This window comes from Dromaius novaehollandiae, chromosome 23, assembly GCF_036370855.1.
Source record: "Dromaius novaehollandiae isolate bDroNov1 chromosome 23, bDroNov1.hap1, whole genome shotgun sequence".
Taxonomy (NCBI): Eukaryota; Metazoa; Chordata; class Aves; order Casuariiformes; family Dromaiidae; genus Dromaius; species Dromaius novaehollandiae.
The window spans coordinates 10044203-10064009 of record NC_088120.1 but is presented as its reverse complement, the minus strand read 5'-3'; the positions used below and the strand labels follow the sequence as shown (position 1 = coordinate 10064009).

The window sequence follows — 19807 nt, the reverse complement described above, 5'->3', positions numbered from 1 at the left end:
TTCCTGATATTTATTTTGCTCTACCTCCAAGGAAGTCTTAAACAACTCAGACCATCATCCCATCCTTCTCCTCTCCAATCTGGTGGAAGGAACCTACACATTCCATCTCAGAGTAACAGATGCCAAAGGGGAGAGTGATGTGGAAAGGACCACGGTGGAAGTCAAACCTGGTGAGTGTATTTGTTCGTTGTACTTTCCCATGTTTGTCTGCAGTGCGTTAGCAAGCCCTCTGTTTTTCTGGAGACAGTGTACTGTGTACCCTAGGTCCAGCTTGGGAGTGTAAATGGTCAAAACCTTTGGGGAAATGGTTGTAACTTCATATAATTCTTGGGGGCTGAGTCTCACTGCTTGCAGTTACCTGTAAAGATCCTAGACCTGTATCCCCTATTACAGTGAGATGCTATACTTTTTTTGTTCAAAGAAGAAACGTTTGGGAAAGATGGTGGAAACCTGACTGTATCTGTGCTGTCAAAGAGAAGTTCTAAAGGTCTGTGTTATCTCACCTATGTTGTCCCTAGATCCTAGAAAAAATAACCTTGTGGAGATAATTCTGGATGTTAATGTCAGCCAGCTAACTGAGAGGCAGAAGGGTATGTTCATCCGGCAAATAGGCGTTCTGCTGGGGGTCCTCGACTCGGACATTACTGTACAAAAGATCCAGCCATACACTGAACAAAGGTAAGGTTTGTGTGTGTGTGCGGGTGTGCACGGAGGGGGATTGCTTGAGAGTATAGCGAATAAAGGATCATTTTCTGTTGGGAAGCAGAGTGGATAGTGTTGCTTAGCTCCAAATACAATAAGCAGCATGTCATACGAGGGATGGTTTGGATCAGCGGGATGCTGCCCATACTGCTTTGGCATGAAAGTACCTGGTCAAGTTCAGTTTTCCACCTCTGCATAAATGGCTACGTGCCTGTCTAGTCTGGAAGGTTCGCTGTTCTAGAAAATACTTCACTGACTAGTTCTGTAGTGTCATAGCAAGAACTACGCTTATTTCAATATTAGCAGCAGTCTGTTGTTACTGCTAGGTGCATTTGAGGATGCCTGAACATGAATGTGGGTGGTTTGGGAACTAACTTACCAAGAACAGAGTGGAAATCTGTTGAAATAAGTGCAATGCACTTAATTTCTACTAAAGGTGGAGCTGTTTAAAGTACACGAAACACTGAAAAAGATTTAAGTGACTTGCTTAAAGTTACGTAGCAGGTCAGCAATAAATCTGCAATTAGACTTGAGACTTTCCTGGCTTTAGTAATGTGTTGATTCCTTTCTGTCCACACACATTGCCTGCTGTAACAGTAAAATCAGAATTCATTGTCCATGGCAAAGTTTAAAAAAAAGAGTTCAGAACAGAAGAGCCAGTGCTTTTTGCTTTTAATATTGCCTTTCCATCTCTGCCATGACCAGATTAGTTGCCACCATTCTTCCACTGAGTGAGGCAGGTAAGGGGTTCTTGTAATACTTTAGCTGTCACAGTCAAAATATATGTTTATCAGGTGCCCTAAAGGGTTTTCTACTGTATGACCAGGTCTATACCATTACTGCTTTCAAGGTGCAGCCAGCTTTGATATTTCTGCAAGTCTGGGCTTCAGATAAATTTGGGATTTTGAGCAAGTCCCTCTATAATGGCAGATGGGGGGAAAATGGTGCTCTGCTTGATGTTTGGAGAAGCAGCAGATACAATATTTTTTTATGTCCGACTTCCAGCACGAAGATGGTCTTTTTTGTAAAGAACCAGCCTCCCCATCAGATATTCAAAGGACGTGAGGTCGCATGGACACTCAAAAATGAACTCCGGAAACAACAGTCAGACTTTCTCATTTTTCGGGCATTAGAAATTAACACAGTCAGTAAGTAAGAGTTACTGTGGTATGGGCTAACATCAGTTCCCCTTTCCCCAGCTGCTTGCAAGAGGAAGGGCCTTCATGTGTGCTAGGAGCTGGCCTCTCCCACCCCAGGCTGATAGCTCTCTTATGTTAGTAAATGGGAAACAGAAAAATAAGTCCATTAGACTGAATTAACCGATCAGTTAATTACCAAGTGATTATGGCTATCTGCTATTCAGCTTCTCTTTTGCATAGCCATATAAATGGTTACTTGTAATGTTGCTGGGAAAACAAGAATTCTCAAAATCAAAAACAGATTGATCCTTATGAAACTAAAATATAGTTTTAATGGAATACAGCCAATAAAATGAGTGTCATACTGCAAACAATAAAACTACAGAACTTGGTAGCTGTGAATGTATTCATATCCTCTTCAGCACACATCAGTCTGAAAAAAAAAGTTTCTTCTCTATCAAATTTTTACAAGTTTACATTAGCACTGCTTTCCTCTTATGAGCTCAAACCTACAAGGATCTTGTGCTGATCAATTAGATAGAGTGAAGTAGAATTTTGGGAAGTAGTTGTTCTCATGATTTCCTGATCTTAACAATTTTGTGCCTTTTATTCCTTCAAAAGCTAGTCTTAAGTTCTCTGGTTTTGCGCCCTGATTCAGATTATTAAATAAGTCTTGGTTCAACCTGGCATATAAGTCATTCAGTTCAACTTGCTGGTTTTGGTCCCTAGCATGTCAGTTGAACTGCTCTGAGCATGGACGCTGTGACTCCTTCACCAAGCGTTGCATCTGTGACCCGTTCTGGATGGAGAATTTCATCAAGGTGCAGATGGGGGATGGCGAAAGCAACTGTGGTACGTGCAGTCTTCCTGGGATTGTTCATCTTTAGGAAGTAAACAGTGTTTGAACCCCAGGGTAGGCTGAATAACAGTACCTGCTTTCTTCCAGTATCTCTGACATCATGTTTGGATAGGGAGATAGTCCCAGTCTTGATCTCACTAATTGTACCTCTTTGGCAGGGAATATTTGGTAGGGAAGTGACTCTTCAGAACCTCTTGATGAACACTCACTAAGTGTTGAGTCCATTCCTAGTGTATAAAGTGAACCCCTTTTCTATCATGCCCCTACAGAGGCTTTCTTGCTACAGAAAAGCAAATTTGGTAAATCAACACACATTGTCAAAAATGCCCTAAGGCGAAGAGGCTTGTACAGGAAGCCTGAGCACTGGGTCTCAGACCTCTGGCTTCCCTAGGTGAGCAGGTGGTGCTGTCAGTGATGGATGGCAGGCTCTATAATTCAGCAAAGGGTCAGGCCTTTCTTTCTCAAGAATAGTCATCTAAAGTCCACACGGTCAACTGTATGAGGTACCAAAATGTCTTTATCTCTGGGGTGTTTTGCTTTCAGAATGGAGTGTGCTGTATGTGATCATTGCATCTTTCGTCATTGTGGTTGCCTTTGGAATCTTATCCTGGATGGTGATCTGCTGTTGTAAGAGGTGGGACTGAGCCCATAACCCGCACTGTACCAGTGCTTCAGAACAAGGGGCTGTATTAGGAGGTGGAAGAGATTCAAGCCCATGGTCCCAGCAGGTCATCTGCTTAGTCCTCTGATGTTACTTTTTGTCCCTTGATGTTTCAAGTGAAATGATAAGGTCCTAGGACTCTGGGTTCAGTTCAGATGTAAGATTTGCCTATAAATGTGCCACTAAAGCAATATTTTTAGTGTATTGCTTTCTGATATGAACATAATCTGAAATAAGCAAGTAGTACTGTAGCTTTTAAGATCAGAGCTTTTTCTTTCTGGCTTGTTCAGAAATGGCCTGCCTCTTAATTCCTTTTCTTCCCCTTTAGACGAAAAGTAAAATCCAAAAGAAAAAGCAAATACAAGATTTTGGATGCAACGGATCAAGAGAGCCTGGAGTTAAAACCAAATCCCAAAGCAGGTAAAACGTGAGAAGAGCTCAGCATTTCCAGAATGCTGACTAAGAACACTCCTCCTCAGTGGACTTAAAATCACGGAGTGAAACAAACTTAATGTTAGGCACTGACAGACAAGTCTCAGAAGATCTAAGAGCTTGTTTCAGATCTGTAGGCAGAGCATTTAGTTGAGTTACCTAACTCTGGTTTAGAAATCAAGGCTGAAACTGTCTTAGTCCTGGTGTTTCCACTTTCTATCATAGAGGTAGTATGTGGATACATGCAAACTGTTCACTGATCCAAAAGGTCCAAAAATTGGTATTGACTCTAACTTTTCTTGCTCTAGAGTTTGCCACTAAGTTCTGCTACTCTGTTTTAATCAGTTTGCTTCTTGCTGATGTGCAATTTCTTGGCTATGCTCTAGAGCTAAGCATGGATTTGGTGTCACTAAGCATTTCATTAAACTGATTGACTTTGGCTGATAAAACAAAGGGCACCAAGCAGCATGAAAATTGAGGCCTGGAGACAGTGGTCTTTATTTCTTCCCCCAAATTTTCCCCACCCCAAATGACTTATAAATATATCCATTCTTGTCCTTGTAGGCATCAAGCTCTGGAAGTTTCTAGTTCTGGCTTATCCTTTAATCTTTCTAGGAAGCAGATGCTTATCTTGGGGGAGGGACCCATGGAGTCCTCAGTACTCCATGTGGCTATGGGCCCATTTACCCACTCCAGAAAGGCCATCTTCAGTGTTCTTAGCCAGCGTTTGCCTGTCTGCATTGCTGTCCTAAAGAGTGCTTGTCAGGTGCTTTGCAAAGGCTATTGAGTTTTTTTCCCACCGGAGGGTTTTTGTTGTGATTGTATCTGATACCTGAACCCTGAGCCTTTGTCACCTGCTGACTGATCAGGAAAGGAGGGAGAAGTGGGAAAGTGTGTGCAGAACACAGCCCACAAAATGCTGTGTAGCATTTCAGCAGTTGAAATAGTCATTTCGAATAATATTTGTCCTGCTTGTATTAAGAGGAGGGGCTGTTTTAACAGTGCATGGAAAGTGGTCGCTAATCCTTATTTGCTAGTGGAAAATAATTGCTCATCCTAGTTTTATCCCATTTAATGGTGTTCCAGCAAAGTGAGCAGTGCCTAAGGACAGCGTTGGAGGACATTGCAGCAACAGAGCTGATCAGATCATTCCTCTGAGAATCAGGCATCCCAACTGCACAATTCAGATACCTTTGAAGAAAAGCGGGTGCTTTTTCCTTCCTTAGCACCCAACTCTGCTTTAATCCGACCATCTGTCAGCTCACACAGAAGAGTCCCACTGTTAAATAAAGGGCTCATTGTTCTGCAGTCTGTAGCAAATGTGCCTCAACCATTTGCTCTCTTGGTAACTAAACTCATCTTGCTTCTTCCAAGGCTGGCTGCTGACTAAAGTCTTTCCCTGCTAGATATGTCCAGGGAGCATTCTGCTAGCAGAGGAGATGTTGCATTTCTCCATTAAGGAAAAGCTAAATTTAAGTATTTTCTCTGCTGACAGTATCAGTAAATGTCTCTCTCCTCTCCTTGTGCATTAATCTAAATTCAGCCCATTAATTTATCTCTCTTCCCTTGCAGGCAAGAGAAGCAGAGATGAGTAGGGAGGATAGTAAGAACACAGTGATCTTCTCTCACACACCTGCATATTCTCTTTACTACAGCTTTTCGCCCTCAGAGAGCTTTCTAAACAATGCCCCCAAGCAAAGTCAGGGAGACAAAGATCCTATGTATTCTCACAGCCCCTTTTGGTAATGTAATTTGTTTCCCTACCTGTGTGTTGTGCTTTGCAATATCTCAAAATGTCTGTGTGACCTCTGTCATGCCAAGTTATCTTAAACAGGATCACTTTGTCTTTGTCTTCAACATTTGAAGGAATAAGTGACAGTTCCAGGAAAGTCTATTGATTAGACTGCCCCTTTGACATGTTAAAAGAATGAGACTTAAAGGGGGAGTGAAATAAGGTGTGTTTGGTGACCAATATTAAAAGTATTTTTAACATGGGAATCTCTCTCCTTCCAAGGTGGCAGACAGAAAGCCCAGATCCTCAACACTAGCCTGATGCACTCGGAGTCTGAGCTGGACAGTGATGAAGCCATCTTCACATGGCCTGACCGGGAAAAAGGGAAACTGCTCCGCAGCCAGAATGGCTCCTTGCGCAATGGACAAGTGATGCTCAAACCCAAGAACCAGAGGGAGGAAATCCTATAGCTTCTCCCAGGCGGTTTTTTGCTGGAGCTCTATGGCAGAGAAGGCTGCTCCTATCCCTATTCTATAAGGGCCTTTGGAGGTCAGTTTGATTAGGACTGTGCTGCTAACTTGTTTCACAGAAAATAACTTTGTGGATTTCTTTCATTCAGTTAAAACTGGTTGTACTTGAATTTGAATGTCAAGGGAAATCAAAGGGAGGAGAAGGCAACTGTGAACCACAGACTATTCGTCAGGAAAAAACAGAGCTGGCATCTGGAATGCAGCGCAATTTAACCACTTGGAGCAACTGTGAATGTACAGGACACTCCTAGCCCACCTCAGACTGCAGCAGAGGATAACACCCAGGACTTCCAGGTCATTTGCCTTGGGAGCTCCTTGGAGAAGGAAGGTCAAGGCTGTGCTTTCAGCTGTGCTCTGAGCTCCCTTCAGGCTCCAGTAGCCTTGCAAAGGCTACTCTTGCTGTAGAACAACTCCCCTCTTTTACTCCCACCTTCCCTAATCATTTAAGCATTATTTTAATTTAAACTTGTCCTTTCACATGCACTGGCTGCTTTTGGAGTGTAGAGGAGGGGGAATCTAAACTCTCTGGTCACACTCCATCAACTTGCAGTTGGGAGAGGTTTTTGTAGCTGTTCTAAACTACTGTCAGGCTTTTCTCATTGGGAGTGTCAATGACACAGTGCCCATTCAAATGTGGAAAACTGACCTGTCTGTGCTAATTCAGTGGGCTAGGAGACCCTCTTCTGCAGCAAGCTCTCCTGCTGGGTACCAGAGCCGGGGAGGGGACACCCACCTTTGGTACCTGCATCTGATGGTTGGCTTAATTCCAAAGCTGTGAGATGTTGTTCAGTGGCCCCAGCAGTCTCCATAGGTCCCCAAGCCCTCCATGAATCTGGATGTTACTAGCTGTATCCTGATGATGAAATGCCATAGATTTTTTCTTTTTCTTAAAACTTGCACAACCCAGGGTTGATATCTTTGATTCCCAGCAGCTGGCTGTGTCCCTCTGGCTGGTAGCTTAGTGGCCTCATGCTGTGGCTGGGTAACCCTGTGTGCTCCTAGCACAGTGCGAAGTGCACACTTAAGGGCCTTTAGCCGGTGGAAAGGGAACTTTCGGGGCCTGTGGGCATCACCTCATTAGCGCTGCAGCCAGTGGTGATGTTTCCCTGCTGCTTAGACTCTGGGAAAGGCCTTTCTAGGAATCAGGTGTGTGGTGGTCCTTTCCTGTACCTGCTTCTTTATCTCACTGTGCTGCTTTCATGAGCCGCACCCCTGTCCTTGGCCAGCAATCAGCCTCTCACTGGCATGAAGGATGCACTGCTCCTCCAGGGATGGGCGGGCAGCTTATTGCCTTTCTTTGTGTTAATTTATTAAAACTGGAAACCCGTTTCATTGGCTTTGGGGGGGATATGAAAGCCAGAAGGCTTTAACTTCCTTGGTTGTATTTATATTGCTGCACTACTGATTTGTGTTGAGCTAGATGAAGATTAAACACTATTGAGAGTGAGGGAGTGTTTCCTCACTGAATGTAGTCGTGGCTGCTGCTAACTTTATTTTTCCGGGCAATCAGCTGTCTTCCCCCGGCACCAGCACTGGAGCCTGTGTCATCCTCGGTGAGTACCACGGCGTTAGTCTTGTGCCCCGTCGACTGCGCCAGGCCCGGGACTTGCCTCCCGCTCCGCTGCGGCACGGCGCAGGCCGCCCTCCGGCTCGCTTGTGGTTGGCGCTCCGAGCTGGGCTTCCCCGGCCGGGGCTGCTCCTCCTGCACTTTCTTCCTCCCAACTCTTCCTTCCCCCAAGCCCGCCTCGGACCACACACGGGGATGGCGTGACACCAGGATGCTCCAGTTACCATGCCTTAAAGGGGCACAGCCAAGTGCTTGTCTGAAACTATTGTTGCGAGCTGTACGCGTGGCCAGACGCTTAACTCTAGAGTGACTCCACCCTCTGAAGTGTTTCCCTTCCTTTGGATGCGAGATAACAAACTAAAAGAAAATGAGATTTGAAGCTGCAGGGATTAACCAGACTTGGGCCTGGGCCTGTGCCTGTGCCTGACGTTATTTTACATTGTCAGAGGAGCCATGTTGTACTCTTTAGCTGTTCCTTGTTCTTGGGGCATACGCTTCTTTGAGCCTTTTGCTGGTGTCCGGCCTGGGGAAGCCCTCTCTGCAGTGAATCAGGGCTGTTTGCAGTGGTTGAGCTCTCGGGCATTCTTTGCTGCAGAGATCAGTACCCTCACAGGAGACGCACAGGGCGCTTTTAAGCTAGTCCTGGCTTCCTGTTACGGAAAAGGGAAGAATTAAAATCGGTGCAGCTATTATGTGACAACACCTTTGCTTAGCTGGGGTTATTTTCTTCCTCCTTGTGTTTCACTGCGGGAAACGAAAGCACTTGAACGTAAATGTTTGTCAGCTGACAGCACCGCGGGCGGGCGGGCGGCCGGCAGAAGCGGTGTGTCCTGCCTCTGGGTGGAAGCTGGGTTTCGCAGTCGGCCGTGGCGTTCCCTGCGCCCGGCGCTGAGCCGCTCCCTTAGGACAGCGTCCTCGCTCGTTAGTCCTTTGTCACCCCGTGGTGCAGGTCTGTGACGGAGCACAGTGCCAGGCTCCCCGTCGGAGGTCTGCTTTCCCATTAATATTCCCTGGCTGTGCAGCGTCTCGCGTGGAGCTGCCACCCCTGCCCGGATCCCTCTCCCGCACTTCGCTGTTAACCCGCGGTGCCCCTGAGCTGTCACCCGCGCGGGGGCTGCGAAGAAGAGGTGCACGGCAGCCGCGCTCCGCACCGGGAGTCGGGTCGGAAGGGATGTGAAGCCGAAGGGCAGGAGGATCCCTCGCACGCCGACGGCAACCGCTTCTGGCCCCGCGCAGGAGCCTCGTAACACTGGCGATGGGGGCAGCTCTCTTAACACAGACCTGCTGCCAAGGGGGGTGTGTAGAACAAATGCGTTATTTTAAAACCCTTTACCACCCTCTCCTCCTCCCCCTTAGCGTCGCGAACATCATTGCTTGTTCGTTACCCGAGTACCAGGAGCCTAGTTTGACCTTGCGCGGGGAAGTTTCTGCATTGCTATGCATTAGGATTGCACAATTAGAGACACTGGCTACAAGTTACCCATGTGTGGAAGTTAAGAGCTGAGACATCTGTTAGATGAGCTGTCAGCTTAACTTGACTTTGTTTTCTTCTTTAACATAACTGTACTCTGAACACTTTTTAACATGTTGAGGGCAATTGTCATAATCTAGTTTTAAAATAAGTTTGCTCTTAAATCTTTTCTTCATTCTTCTGTATACCGGGGGCTGCCCAGCCTGTCCGAGCTTCGGTTTAACAATGTTTGTTGATTGTAGTGTTACTTGGATCAAGACTGAAAGTAAATTTTTTTTAAACAAATGTTTCTTGCAAATAAACAGGGAAGATGTTTTGCTGCTGCTCAGCTTGCTTCTTTCTCCAGTTTCAGCTGCGGGCTGGTTACCCGTGGAGTACTGTGCTGTGCTGTACTCCGTAACGAAGGGGAAGTCCTTCCTCCTTCCTCTCCCCCGTGCCAGGCCGCAGGGGCTCGGTCGCACCGCTGGGCAGTGGCCACTGCTGCCGTCCCCAGCTCCCGGGGCGGCCGGGCGCTTGCTTGACGGACGGCCAAGTCCGCCGCTTGCCTGGGGGCTCAGCTCAGCGCAGCAACCACGACGTGTTGATTTCCCTGCCTTCGCCGAGGGGGCAGGAGGGAAGGTCGCAGGTGCCGAGTCTCTTACGATGAACCTTGCACTCGTATCCTGACCCGGGGTTTTGTGTCAGCCCAACCAGGGGTGCTGCGGTCTGGGGGGCAGGCGGGCTCCAGCCTGTCTGCCAGGGCCCTTCCCCAAAGCAGAGACACGCGGGGACGGTGGATTTCAGGGGAAGGCGAACTAGCAGAAGCTTCAGGCTTCAAGCTGCCCCCATGCCTGGCGTAACTGTACCTCCTCGGGCAGCAGAGGAACAGTTACGAGGCAGTGGAGTCCTTGAAGGGGACGAACCAGGCTGCCCCGCTGTCGCCTTACCTGGCTGCTTTAGCACCACTGCAGCCAGGAGGGCCCTGACGGCAGTGCCTGAAGCTCTCCCGGGAGCTGCCCTTCTCCCGCTGCTCCCAGCCGGGCCGAGGAAACGCTGCCTCCCGGCGCCGGGGGCTCCTCGTCCCTGCCCCCGCGGTGGTGGTGGGCACTCGCCGGGGTCTCACTGCGCTGCAGGCAAACGGCTGCTGCTGCCCTGCACCAGCACGCGGGTGGGCAAGCGGCCGCGGCGCTGGGGGGGCTGGTGCTGAGGCCCGGGCCGAGGGCAGCGCTTGGAGCAGCGGCTTTCGGCAGCAGGGATCCCCTGAGCACGTCTGGTCCGGAGGAAGGGGCTCTGCTCGGCTCTGGGGTTGTTTCAGAGCCTCCGAGCAACCCCAGCCGAAGCAGCAGCTAGAGAGAGATGAAAAATCAAAAAACAAAAAGCCAACCACAAAGAACCCCAAACAAACAGAGACGCCACTCTTTGCGGGGCTACGGACTTTCTTGCATGTAACTCTCGGCACGCTCTCGCCCCGCGGTGTGCACGGTCCCTGCTACAAGCGTGTGGCTCTGGCACTGCTTCTCCATGGCTTCTGTCACCGGGATTCCCCGGACAGCCGCTGCTTCGCCTCTCCCAGCCGGGCTCCCCCGGGCCGGCAGCGGGGCCAGGGCACAACCCGGCTGGCTGTGTTCGCAGCAACCCCAGCCCTCACCCCAGGGTTTAACGTGCAAGCGAGGACGTGCATCCCCACGTATCCCCGGCGAGCTCGCCGCACCACCGGAGCCCCCGCGAGACCCCGGCCGCGGCACACCCGGCCCGCGGGGTCCCGAGGGCCTCGGCGAGTCCATCCGTCCGTCCGCGCAGGGCCCCGCGCGCCGAGCGAGTCCGTCTTTCCATTGTTCAAACAATCCCTTTTCCACACGCGGTGCCAAAGCCTCCCCGCTCGCTCCCGCACGCGCCAGTATATTTAGCCGCCTCTGAGCCTCTACCTTGCCTTATATAGGAGAGGCCAAACGAATTTCGCACTCTCATTATTAATAGCCAGAGCGGAGCTCTTCGGAGGCTGCCAAAAATAGCAGGCAAACAGCGCGCACCCGGGGCGGGGAGGGCGCCGAGGCGGCCGGGCACCGCGGAGGAGGGACGCCGCCGCTTTCGCTCACTTTGCCCCTCGGTGGCCGGAGCGAGGCGTCTGCGGCGGCCCGGCCCGGGGGGCCCGGGGGGCCCGGGGGCAGCGGGGAGCCCCGCGGGCCGGGGGGGCGGGCGGAGCCCCGGCGCGGGGAGCCCCGCGCTGCCCGGCCCCGGCGGAGCCGCCCCGGGGGCGCCGGGGAAGCCCGGGGACTCCCGCCGCAGCCGGCGGCGCGGGGCTCGGGGGTCCCGGGGCGGCGCCGGGGACCGTCCGCCGCGGCTCGGGGCTGCCGCCGCCGCCGGCGCCCGGGCGAGCTCGGGCTCCGCGCCCCGCTGCGGCGCTGCTGCCGGCGGCGGAGCGGCTCCGCGGCGCGCACAGCCCGGCCCGAGGATGCTGCCAGCCCGGAGCGGCGTCGGGGCGAAGCCGGGGCGAGCGGGCAGCGGGGCCGCCGGCAGCCGGTGAGTAGCCGCGGGGCTGCGCGGGGCTGCGCGTTTCACCTTCAGCCGCGTCCGCGCCCGGCGCCGGCAGCAGCATCTCGGCGGCTGGGGCCGGGCGGGCGGCCGGGGGGCGCGGAGGGGCGCGGAGGGGCGCGGTGGGGCGCGGGGGCGGCGGGATCCCCCGTCCCGGCCCCATGCACTGACCCCCGCCTCCCCCCGGTCGCCTTCACTTCGGTCTTTCTCTATCCGGGCGCCCCGAGCCCATGGAGCGGCCGGCGCGGGTTTTGCCGGGCTCCGCGGGGCTGGTGGGAGGCAGCAGGCCGGGGCCGGGCGACGGGCAGTGAAACTTGGAAGCGTCCCCGGTCGGGAGCGGCCGCAGCGCGTGGCCGGGCACGCGGCGCTGGGCCGAGCGGCGAGGAAAGACGCTTCCTTTTATAGCCAGGCCGGGGCTGCCCTGGGCTCCGCGAAGGTGCCCGTGCGGGTGCGCGAGGCCGGGCTCGGCCGCCCCTTCGCCGGCTCTGCTGCCGCTGCCTTGCGAGGCCGTGGGTGCCCAGCGCCCCGCGAGCCGGGCGGGCGCGGGAGCTGTGAGGCCATGGGCAGCCCAGGGCCAGCGAGGCTTTGGCTTGGAGAGGCCACCGTGGCCAAGGGCACCCGCGGGCGGACCGGGACGAGCTGGGGTGGCCCGGGCTGCGGAGGGAGGTGGCAGTGCCCTCACACCCCCCAGCTCCGCGGGCACCGGGGCGGCACAGCGGGGCCGAGCCGCAGCCCAGGGCGAGCCGGGGCGCGAGGCCGCGGTGAGGGGCCGGCGGTGCTCCGCGGAGGGCCGGGGCCACCCCGGGGTGCTGGGTGCAGCCCGCCGGGAGCCGCGCGGCCCTGCCAGGTCCCCATGAGAGTGTGGCTTGGGCTGAGAGGCAGGAAAGCCTGCGGCTCCCGGGACGCTTTAGCCCCCGACTCCTCGGAGCCCGGGCGTCTGAGCAGAGCCAGGCCTCGGGGGGGGCGCGGGGCTGCCCTCGCGGGGGCATGATGCTGCCCGGCCCTGCAGGCGGGGGGGCCCGGGGGGCCGAGGCCGTGCTGGCGCTGCCAGGGCCCTGCGCCCCGCGGCACTGGCCGGGCGCTGCCGCTCGCGGGGCCGGTGCAGGACGCGCACCGCCGGCCCCCGCCGGCTCCTTGCGGAGAGCTGCGGCGTGTGGGCACGGCCCCGGCGCTGAGTCACGGCCCGGGCAGCGGTGGCGAGTCTGGGGCTGGCGCCTGGCCTCTCCCGCCCGAGCCGCCCCGCCGCCGGCCCCGCCGGGCACCCCTCGTCCCCCCCCCGCGGGGCTGCTGCAGCCGCGGCTCCTGGGCGGCCCCCAGGACTGCGCCCTGTGCCCGGCAATTGCACCCGGCGATTGCACCCGGCGATTGCACCCGGTGCCCTGGGAGGAAGTTCAGGGGCAGGAAGGTGACGGGGCGGCTGCGTGGGGGAGTTTGCGACGACGGGGCTGCGCCTGCCCCGGCCGTGGGCTCTCGGCCTGCTCCAGCGCCGAGGGCTGAGATTCCCCCGTGCTCCTGCCGGGAAATCCCCCGTCCCCCCCCCAATTGCGGTCTCCACCCCCAGAGACCGCTGCAAAACCGTCTTCCAGAGGGTGAAGCCATATCCACCCATCCAAGGGCAGCAGGGGGGGAGCAGGACGCCTGGGCCCGTCTCCTGGCCTTGCAGTCGAGCAGGGCGGTCCCAGGACCTCCCCTGCCCGCGGTGCAGGACCCCCCCCCCCGCACAGCACCGGCTGCTACTGCCCGCACGCGGCAGCAGGACGCAGGCGCTGGCGGCTCCCTGCGAGCGGCTGCCTCTTCTCCGGGGGGATCCCGCAGTGCCGGCATCTCCCCCGCGTCCCCAAGGCTCGAGGGAGAGGCGGGTGACGGGGACCCTGTGGCTGTCCCCACGACGGGGCCTGGCTTATCGCAGCCGGAGCCACAGCCAAAACCTCGGCCTGGTGCCGGCGCCCAGCTGAGCCGGCTTTTGGGCCGGGCGCTGCAGGTCTCGCCTCCCCGGGACGGAGGGCTGGCACGTGCTGGGCTTACCCATCCCACCCCCCCCCCCCCCGTGTCCCCACGTCACCCCGTGCCCCGGGGCAGCCGGTGCTGGGCCCTGGCCCAGGGCTGCGGGTCCCGCACGGTCCCGCCAGCGCTGCCCATCGCCGCCCCGAGCTGCTGCGAGGCTCCGCTCGCGCCCGCCGTGCCTGGGGGGCCGGGACCCCCCCGCGGCTGCAGCCCCAGGAGAGCGCTCGAGCTGCGTGTCCAAGCCGGGGGGGCCGGGGGCTTTTGGGATGGCGCGTGAAACCCCTGGCGAAGCGAGGGCAGGTTGGCGAGAGCGTCCTCGCAGCCAGACGCCTTGGGGAAGCGTCGGCCCAAAGGAGACGGGGACCAGGGGAGCACCATGCTGACCCCCCCCCCCCCCCCGGCTGGTTAAAGGCTTTGCTCCCCCCACCTTGGCCCTGACACCATTAGGGACACGAGTCAACCACCAGGGCCAAGACGCGAGCAGGGACCAGAGCGGGGGCCAGGGGGGTCCCGCGGTGCCCCCGGCTCGCGGGCCGCACAGGGAGCCCCTCGCGCCGCCTCGGGCCTCACCACCGCTTTGTTTCTCCTTCCGAGGTCCCGGCGGGCCGCGGCCGAGACGGACGCTGCGAGAGCGACGGCAGCACACGGCGGACGGCGCCAGCCTCTCCCTCCCAACCCTACATACTTCTTCATATGCCCATAGGGAGCCGGCCGGCGTTATGGAATGTTTAGAAGTATGTGTCCTCGGGGGGGACCCGCGCTGGACCCCCCCCCCCCGCCGCCCCCGCCGCCGCCGGAGACCCCGTGCGTCCCTGGGGCTGGTAAAAAGGAACCAGATCAACTTGCAACTGGATTTGGTCCCCTTCAACCAGCTGCAGCGGCGCGCGCTACGGCACCGCCTCGTCGCCCCGTGCGTGGTCCCGGGAAAGGGCCTGGCCGGTGCGGACGCTCCCGGGGGAAGAGCGGGGCCTGGACGGTGCCCCCGCGCCCCCGCGACGCCGCAGCTCGCGTCGCCCCTCGGAAAGCGGCAAACGTCCGAGCCTGGGGAGTCCCGGTCTGAAACACGCAGCGGAGAAGCGGGACGGGCGGAGCCCAGACGGGCCGAGGGCGCTTGACCGGCCTCGCCCGGCGCCGCCCCGACGGCGCCCGAGGGGTTAACGGCGCGGCGGCCGCGCGGCCCGGGGAAACGAAACTCGGCGGCAGCGGGCGGGGCTCCGCGCTCGCTTTCGTTCTGCGTCACCCGACGCCGCGGGGAAAGGCGGCGGCTCGGCCGAGCCCCGCAGACGGCTGCGGCGGCGGCGCACGGAGCAGGTCGGCGGCGCGGCGGAGGGGCCCGGGGCCGCGGCCGCTGCCGGGGGGAAGGAGCAGAACCTGCGGGCTGGGGGCGAGGGGAGAAGCCCCCCCCGTGCAGGGGGGCGGGGGCGCGGCGCTGCGGGAGCCGCGGGGCTGCCGGTGCCTCTGCTCGCCGGTGCCGCCGGCTTGCCGAGCCGCGGCCGCTGCGGTTATCGGGGGGAGCCGGTGCTGCTGCGGGGGGCGCGGGGGGGCGGCGGGGGGCCGGGGTCTCCGCGGGGCGCGGGCAGCGCTGCTGCGGGGGCCGCAGGGGAACCGTCCTGTGCTTCGCTCCCCCAAGGGCCAGGACTCGGAGGCGACGCAGCAGCCGGCACCGCCGCGATGATCAGTAAGCAGCCGGCGGGGTCGGGGGGGGCCGGGGGGGGTCGGCGGGGGGGGCCGCCGCTGATCGCCGCTGTGTCTCCCTCTGTTGCAGCTCTCGTCTGCGCGGCCGTCGGGGCCGTCACCGGCCTGGGTAAGGCACCGGCGCCCGCGGGGTAAAGAGAAAATCGCCGCTCGGGGGAGCCGCACCGCCCCCCCGGGGCAGCGGGGCAGGGGCTGCGGCCGGGGCGGGGGGCCGGGGCCGGGGCGGGGGGGCTGCGGCCGGGGCGGGGGGCCGGGGCCAGGGCGGGGGGTCGGGGCCGGGGGGGGGTCCGGGGCCGGGGGGGGGGTCCGGGGGTCCGGGCTCACCGGCGCTCTCCGCCGCGCAGGCGTCGCTAACCTGGGCGTCCCCGCGGCGCTGGCGGCGCTGGGCTTCACCGAGGGCGGGATCGCGGCCGGCTCCACGGCCGCTGCCATGATGTCCTCGGCCGCCGTGGCCAACGGCGGCGGGGTGGCGGCCGGCGGGCTGGTGGCCTTCCTGCAGTCCGTCGGTGAGTGCCGGGGACGCGGGGGGGGGGCGCGGGGGGGGGCCGTGGGGGGCCGCGCTGAGGTCTCTCCTCTCCGCAGGGGCTGCGGGACTCTCCGGAGCCGCGCAGGCGGCCACCTCGGCCGTGGGGGCCGTCATCGGAGCCCTGCTGTGACCCCCCCCCGGTGCCGCCGCCGCCGCCGCCCGGACCCCCGCCCGGACCCCGCCGCGTCTCGCTGCGCCCCCCCGCGCTGAGCCCCTCCCCGCCGGCCCCGCCGGCCCCGCTGCTCCGGCTGCACCTGAGCCCCCAAATAAAGACGTTCTGCTTTCCTCCCTCCCGGGCGAGCGGCTGCTGAGCGCCGGGCGGCACTGGGCGGGCTGGGGTGGCACTGGGCGGCCCCAGGTGGCACTGGGCGGGCTGGGGTGGCACTGGGCGGCCCCAGGTGGCACTGGGCAGCACTGGGCGGGCTGGGGGTGGCCCCAGGTGGCACTGGGTGGGCTGGGGCAGCACTGGGCGGGCTGGGGGTGGCCCCAGGTGGCACTGGGTGGGCTGGGATGGTGCTGGGGTGGCACTGGGCAGCACTGGGTGGCACTGGCTGGGCTGGGGGTGGCCCCAAGTGGCACTGGGTGGGCTGAGGTGGCCCCAGGCAGACCCAGGTGGCCCCGGGTAGCACTGGGCGGGCTGGGGTGGCACTGGATGGCACTGGGTGGCACTGGCTGGGCTGGGGGTGGCCCCAGGCAGACCCAGGTGGCCCCGGGTAGCACTGGGCTGGCTGGGGTGACACTGGGTGGGTTGGGGGTGGCCCCAGGTGGCACTGGGAGGGCTGGGGCGGCACTGGGTGGCACTGGGTGGGTTGGGGGGTGGCTCCAGGTGGCACTGGGAGGGCTGGGGCGGCACTGGGCGGCACTGGGTGGGTTGGGGGCGGCCCCGGGGCGCTCCCTGCTCCATTTTCCTCCAGGGTGGCCGGGAACGCGGTCGGCTGCACCATGGCCGGCAGCAGCAACGGTGGGGACCGTGGCGGGGCATCCCCGGAGCGAGGCCCCCCGGGGCCCGGCCTCCCGGAGCGGGGGGCACCCTCGGGCCCAGGCGCCTCGGAGCAGCGCGCCGGGCCCTGGCCGCGGGGCGGGGGCGGGGGGGGGGGGGGGCGAGCCTTGGGCTCCCCTCCAGCGCGGATCCCGCTGGCCGCTGCTCTGCCGGGAGCAGAGCGGCTGCATCCTCGCCCGGAGCCATCGCCTCCGTCACCGCCGCAGGCCTCGGCGTCGCCTCGCCCGGGCCCCGGGAAGCCCGGCGCGGAGCGAGCCGCCGGGTGACGGGCCGGTCCTCGCAGCCGGGCTCCGGGGCTGCCCCCTCCCCGCGCCGGGAGCCGGACCGCGGCCGGGATGCTCTTCCCCGCTCCCGCCCGTCCCGCGGCCTGCGGGCAGCTGACCCCGCCGGGCCCCGCTCCCGCGTCCGGGGCGGCCGTAGGGCTCGGGCAGGGCAGGGCAGGGCGGGTGCCCAGCCCCGAGCGCGGCCGCAGCCGCGGCGGGGAGAAGCCAGCGGGAGCCGCTGGGATGGGGCCGAGCACAGGCGCTGCACCCCGGTTACAGGCTGCTGCAGCTCCCCTTCTGCCTACTGCCGAGCTCCGCCTCCATCCTTCCTTCCTTCCTTCCTTCCTTCCTAGGGATAGGCAGCAAACTCGCGGGAGTGACCATCGGAGCTGCTTTCGGGCTAGGTAAGGGGCTGCCCCCAGCACCCCTCCAAGCACCCGCGCCGCTGCTGCGGCCGTGCAGCCCTTCTCCTGCGCGAATGTCCCCCCCCACCCCGGGATGGGGCCCCCCCCGCCCCGGCCCTCGCTCGGCAGCTCTCGCGTCTGCCTCCTTTCCGGGGGGGCGAGACAAGAGGTGCCGGTGGCGGGAGGGGACCGCGGGCGCAGAGCCGCGCTGCGCACTGACGCTGCTGTGTCACGCTGCAGGGCTGGCAGTAGTTGGTGTCCCGGCGGGCATCTGCGCGCTGGGATTTACACCGAAAGGCATCATCGCGGGCTCCGTAGCCGCCAAGATGATGTCGGACGCTGCCATCGCCAACGACGGCGGAGTGCCTGCCGGCAGCATCGTGGCCCTGCTGCAGTCGGCCGGTGAGTGCGGGGGCAGAGGAGCCGACCCGTCCGAGCGGCTGCGCCCGGCTCCGTCCCCGGAGAGCCGGCTGCACACGACTGACGTGGGGTTGCAGACCAGTCCTGCTGTAAAGCCCATCCAGGCCTGTGCCCGTTTGTTAGTGCATGGCTTGGTTTAATCACCCAGAACGGTGGGGAAGGGGTGGAGGCCAGGGATAGACCCAGAGTGCAGTAGAAGACACACTCAGGGCTTGCTGGACAACAGCCCCAAGGTTGAAGACATCGGGGCCATGGAGGTCCCGCGGCTCTGCCAAGGCTTGTCCTCGCAGGCCGCTCTGGCCCTTTCCAGGGAAGGCCAGTGGAAAGGGGCTGGCCGGTGCCCTAGGGCCGGAGCCCTTGTGCAGGCCAGCTCACCCAGAGCAAAGCTGGAGAAGCCATTAGGTAGCCCTGGTCTGCGCTCGCTCCACCAGCAGCCAGGGCAGGTGGGCTGAGGGTATCAGGCCTCTTTCTGTCTTTGCAGGAGCTGCAGGACTCTCCCTAGGTGCCAAAATCGGGCTTGGGTCAGTCCTCGGGCCACTTGGTGCAGCAGCTGGTGCCTGGTGGCTTAAGTGAGGACAGGGTCAAGCTCCGCCACCGCCTCCTGAGCACAAAGCTGAGTAGCAGCAAGAAGAAACGCTTCAGCCCCAGCGTTTTGAAAGGCAGCGTGACAGTCGCTGCAAACCACGCTGCAGCCTCGCCACTTGCTTTGCTGTCTTCTTAAAAGCTGTCGGGCGGCTTGCGCGGAGCGTCCCGGAGCACAATAAAGCTGGTCTCCAGGCGGGCGTCGCGGGTGGACGTGTGTGTGGTTGCGTCGGCGGAGAGAGGGGCTCGTGGGGGTGCTGGGGCCGGAGAATGGACTATTGCCAGGGCCTCTGGGTGTGCAGCAGAGCAAGCACATGTGAAAGACCATTCATGCAGCTCTGGAAAACAGCAAACTGAGGGAAAATTGTCTGGATGATATAAAGAAAAAAAGGAGTAAGAGCCACTACCTGTTGTCAGCAACATACCAAGCAACGTCCAGCCACAGCAGAGGTTTTCTTGCCAGTCGGCGAGAAGTATTGCAACAGTTGCACAGAATCAGACTGACAGCAGTAGAAATATGGGTGTGAGAGGACGCGGGAGGAATCGCCGAAACATTTTGAAATTTCCCACAAATATATTTCCTTACCTCCTACGTGGGCCTCGGCAGGGTGTCGATAGCAGCCGCGCAGCCTGTCAAGGGAACGGTGCATGGTGCAGTCCTGCCGCCAGCCTGCTCCTCATGTTTGCGTTTTGTGCAAGGACCTCATTAGTGCTGCAGGCGTCGTTAGAGCTGTGCATACCTCCTTCACACTCAAGTTAACCACAGCTATATTAAAACCAGGCAAAAATGGTATGTAGATCCACCCCCCCCTAACCATGAGAGACACTACTATGCATTTTGAATGGTTACAAAGTGGGAGGATTGGATTTTTAAAACTCTTGTATTCAAAAGAGCTGGAAAACGAGATTGCGGTACTTGGGAGATGCCAGAGATAGCTAGCCTAATTTTCAGTGTTCCTGAATTTGAAAGTGTTCGTTCTGTAACCTGCTGTTCTCAGGGGAATCTTTGCTCTTCAGACTTGGAAACAGCTGCAACAAAAACATACACTTAGCGCTGTAAAGCAGGCAAACTTGCCTGACAGATGTCATCTGATGATATTGGTATATATGCTGCAGTCTCCTGGCATGTAAGCAATAGAATGGAATTAATGTAAGGGAGAGTAAAGTCTGAATTTGGGAGAAGCCCTCCTCCCCCGGATGAGTCGGGCTGGGAACGCGGTTCTCGGGGATGCCCACGCCGGCTCATGCACCCCCAGAGCAACCTTGCGGCTTCCCGAGTCTTGGCACATCGGACACTCGGAGCACTTCA

General features: G+C 59.5%; 3 protein-coding genes across 4 annotated transcripts in view; all 3 read left to right on the top strand.

The window, feature by feature from the left end:
• The window catches only part of KIAA0319L (KIAA0319 like), a 34046-nt gene extending 24625 nt beyond the window's left edge, over window positions 1–9421 (top strand). The window contains exons 15-21 of one of the 2 annotated variants that reach the window (XM_064525229.1): window positions 32–170; window positions 519–678; window positions 1708–1850; window positions 2571–2693; window positions 3244–3334; window positions 3690–3781; window positions 5808–9421. In XM_064525229.1, the coding sequence (XP_064381299.1) occupies window positions 32–170; window positions 519–678; window positions 1708–1850; window positions 2571–2693; window positions 3244–3334; window positions 3690–3781; window positions 5808–5995 (936 nt within the window). In that variant the 3' untranslated portion in view covers window positions 5996–9421. The remainder of the gene's footprint in view (window positions 1–31; window positions 171–518; window positions 679–1707; window positions 1851–2570; window positions 2694–3243; window positions 3335–3689; window positions 3782–5807) is intronic. The other variant, XR_010392706.1, reaches the window with a different exon arrangement.
• A 5342-nt stretch (window positions 9422–14763) lies between these two features.
• Window positions 14764–16121, top strand: LOC135330699 (interferon alpha-inducible protein 27-like protein 2A). The gene is made up of 5 exons (XM_064525228.1): window positions 14764–14919; window positions 15239–15286; window positions 15374–15412; window positions 15648–15809; window positions 15886–16121. Exons 2-5 carry the CDS (start codon window positions 15280–15282, stop codon window positions 15957–15959), a joined length of 282 nt encoding a protein of 93 aa, XP_064381298.1. The 5' UTR covers window positions 14764–14919; window positions 15239–15279; the 3' UTR covers window positions 15960–16121.
• Window positions 16122–16710: 589 nt separating this feature from the next.
• On the top strand, window positions 16711–18698 carry LOC112985773 (interferon alpha-inducible protein 27-like protein 2A). Its single transcript, XM_064525227.1, has 4 exons — window positions 16711–16790; window positions 17446–17496; window positions 17737–17898; window positions 18398–18698. The coding sequence occupies exons 1-4, from the start codon at window positions 16772–16774 to the stop codon at window positions 18487–18489; spliced, it is 324 nt and encodes a 107-aa protein (XP_064381297.1). The 5' UTR covers window positions 16711–16771; the 3' UTR covers window positions 18490–18698.
• The last annotated feature ends 1109 nt before the right edge of the window (window positions 18699–19807 follow it).

Excerpts from the sequence above, each read along its gene's own strand:
- LOC135330699 (XM_064525228.1), top strand. Across the intron at positions 15,413-15,647 it reads CGGGGCCGTCACCGGCCTGG|GCGTCGCTAACCTGGGCGTC; the intron begins GTAAGGCACCGG and ends TCCGCCGCGCAG. Across the intron at positions 15,810-15,885 it reads GGCCTTCCTGCAGTCCGTCG|GGGCTGCGGGACTCTCCGGA; the intron begins GTGAGTGCCGGG and ends TCCTCTCCGCAG.
- LOC112985773 (XM_064525227.1), top strand. Across the intron at positions 17,497-17,736 it reads CGGAGCTGCTTTCGGGCTAG|GGCTGGCAGTAGTTGGTGTC; the intron begins GTAAGGGGCTGC and ends GTCACGCTGCAG. Across the intron at positions 17,899-18,397 it reads GGCCCTGCTGCAGTCGGCCG|GAGCTGCAGGACTCTCCCTA; the intron begins GTGAGTGCGGGG and ends CTGTCTTTGCAG.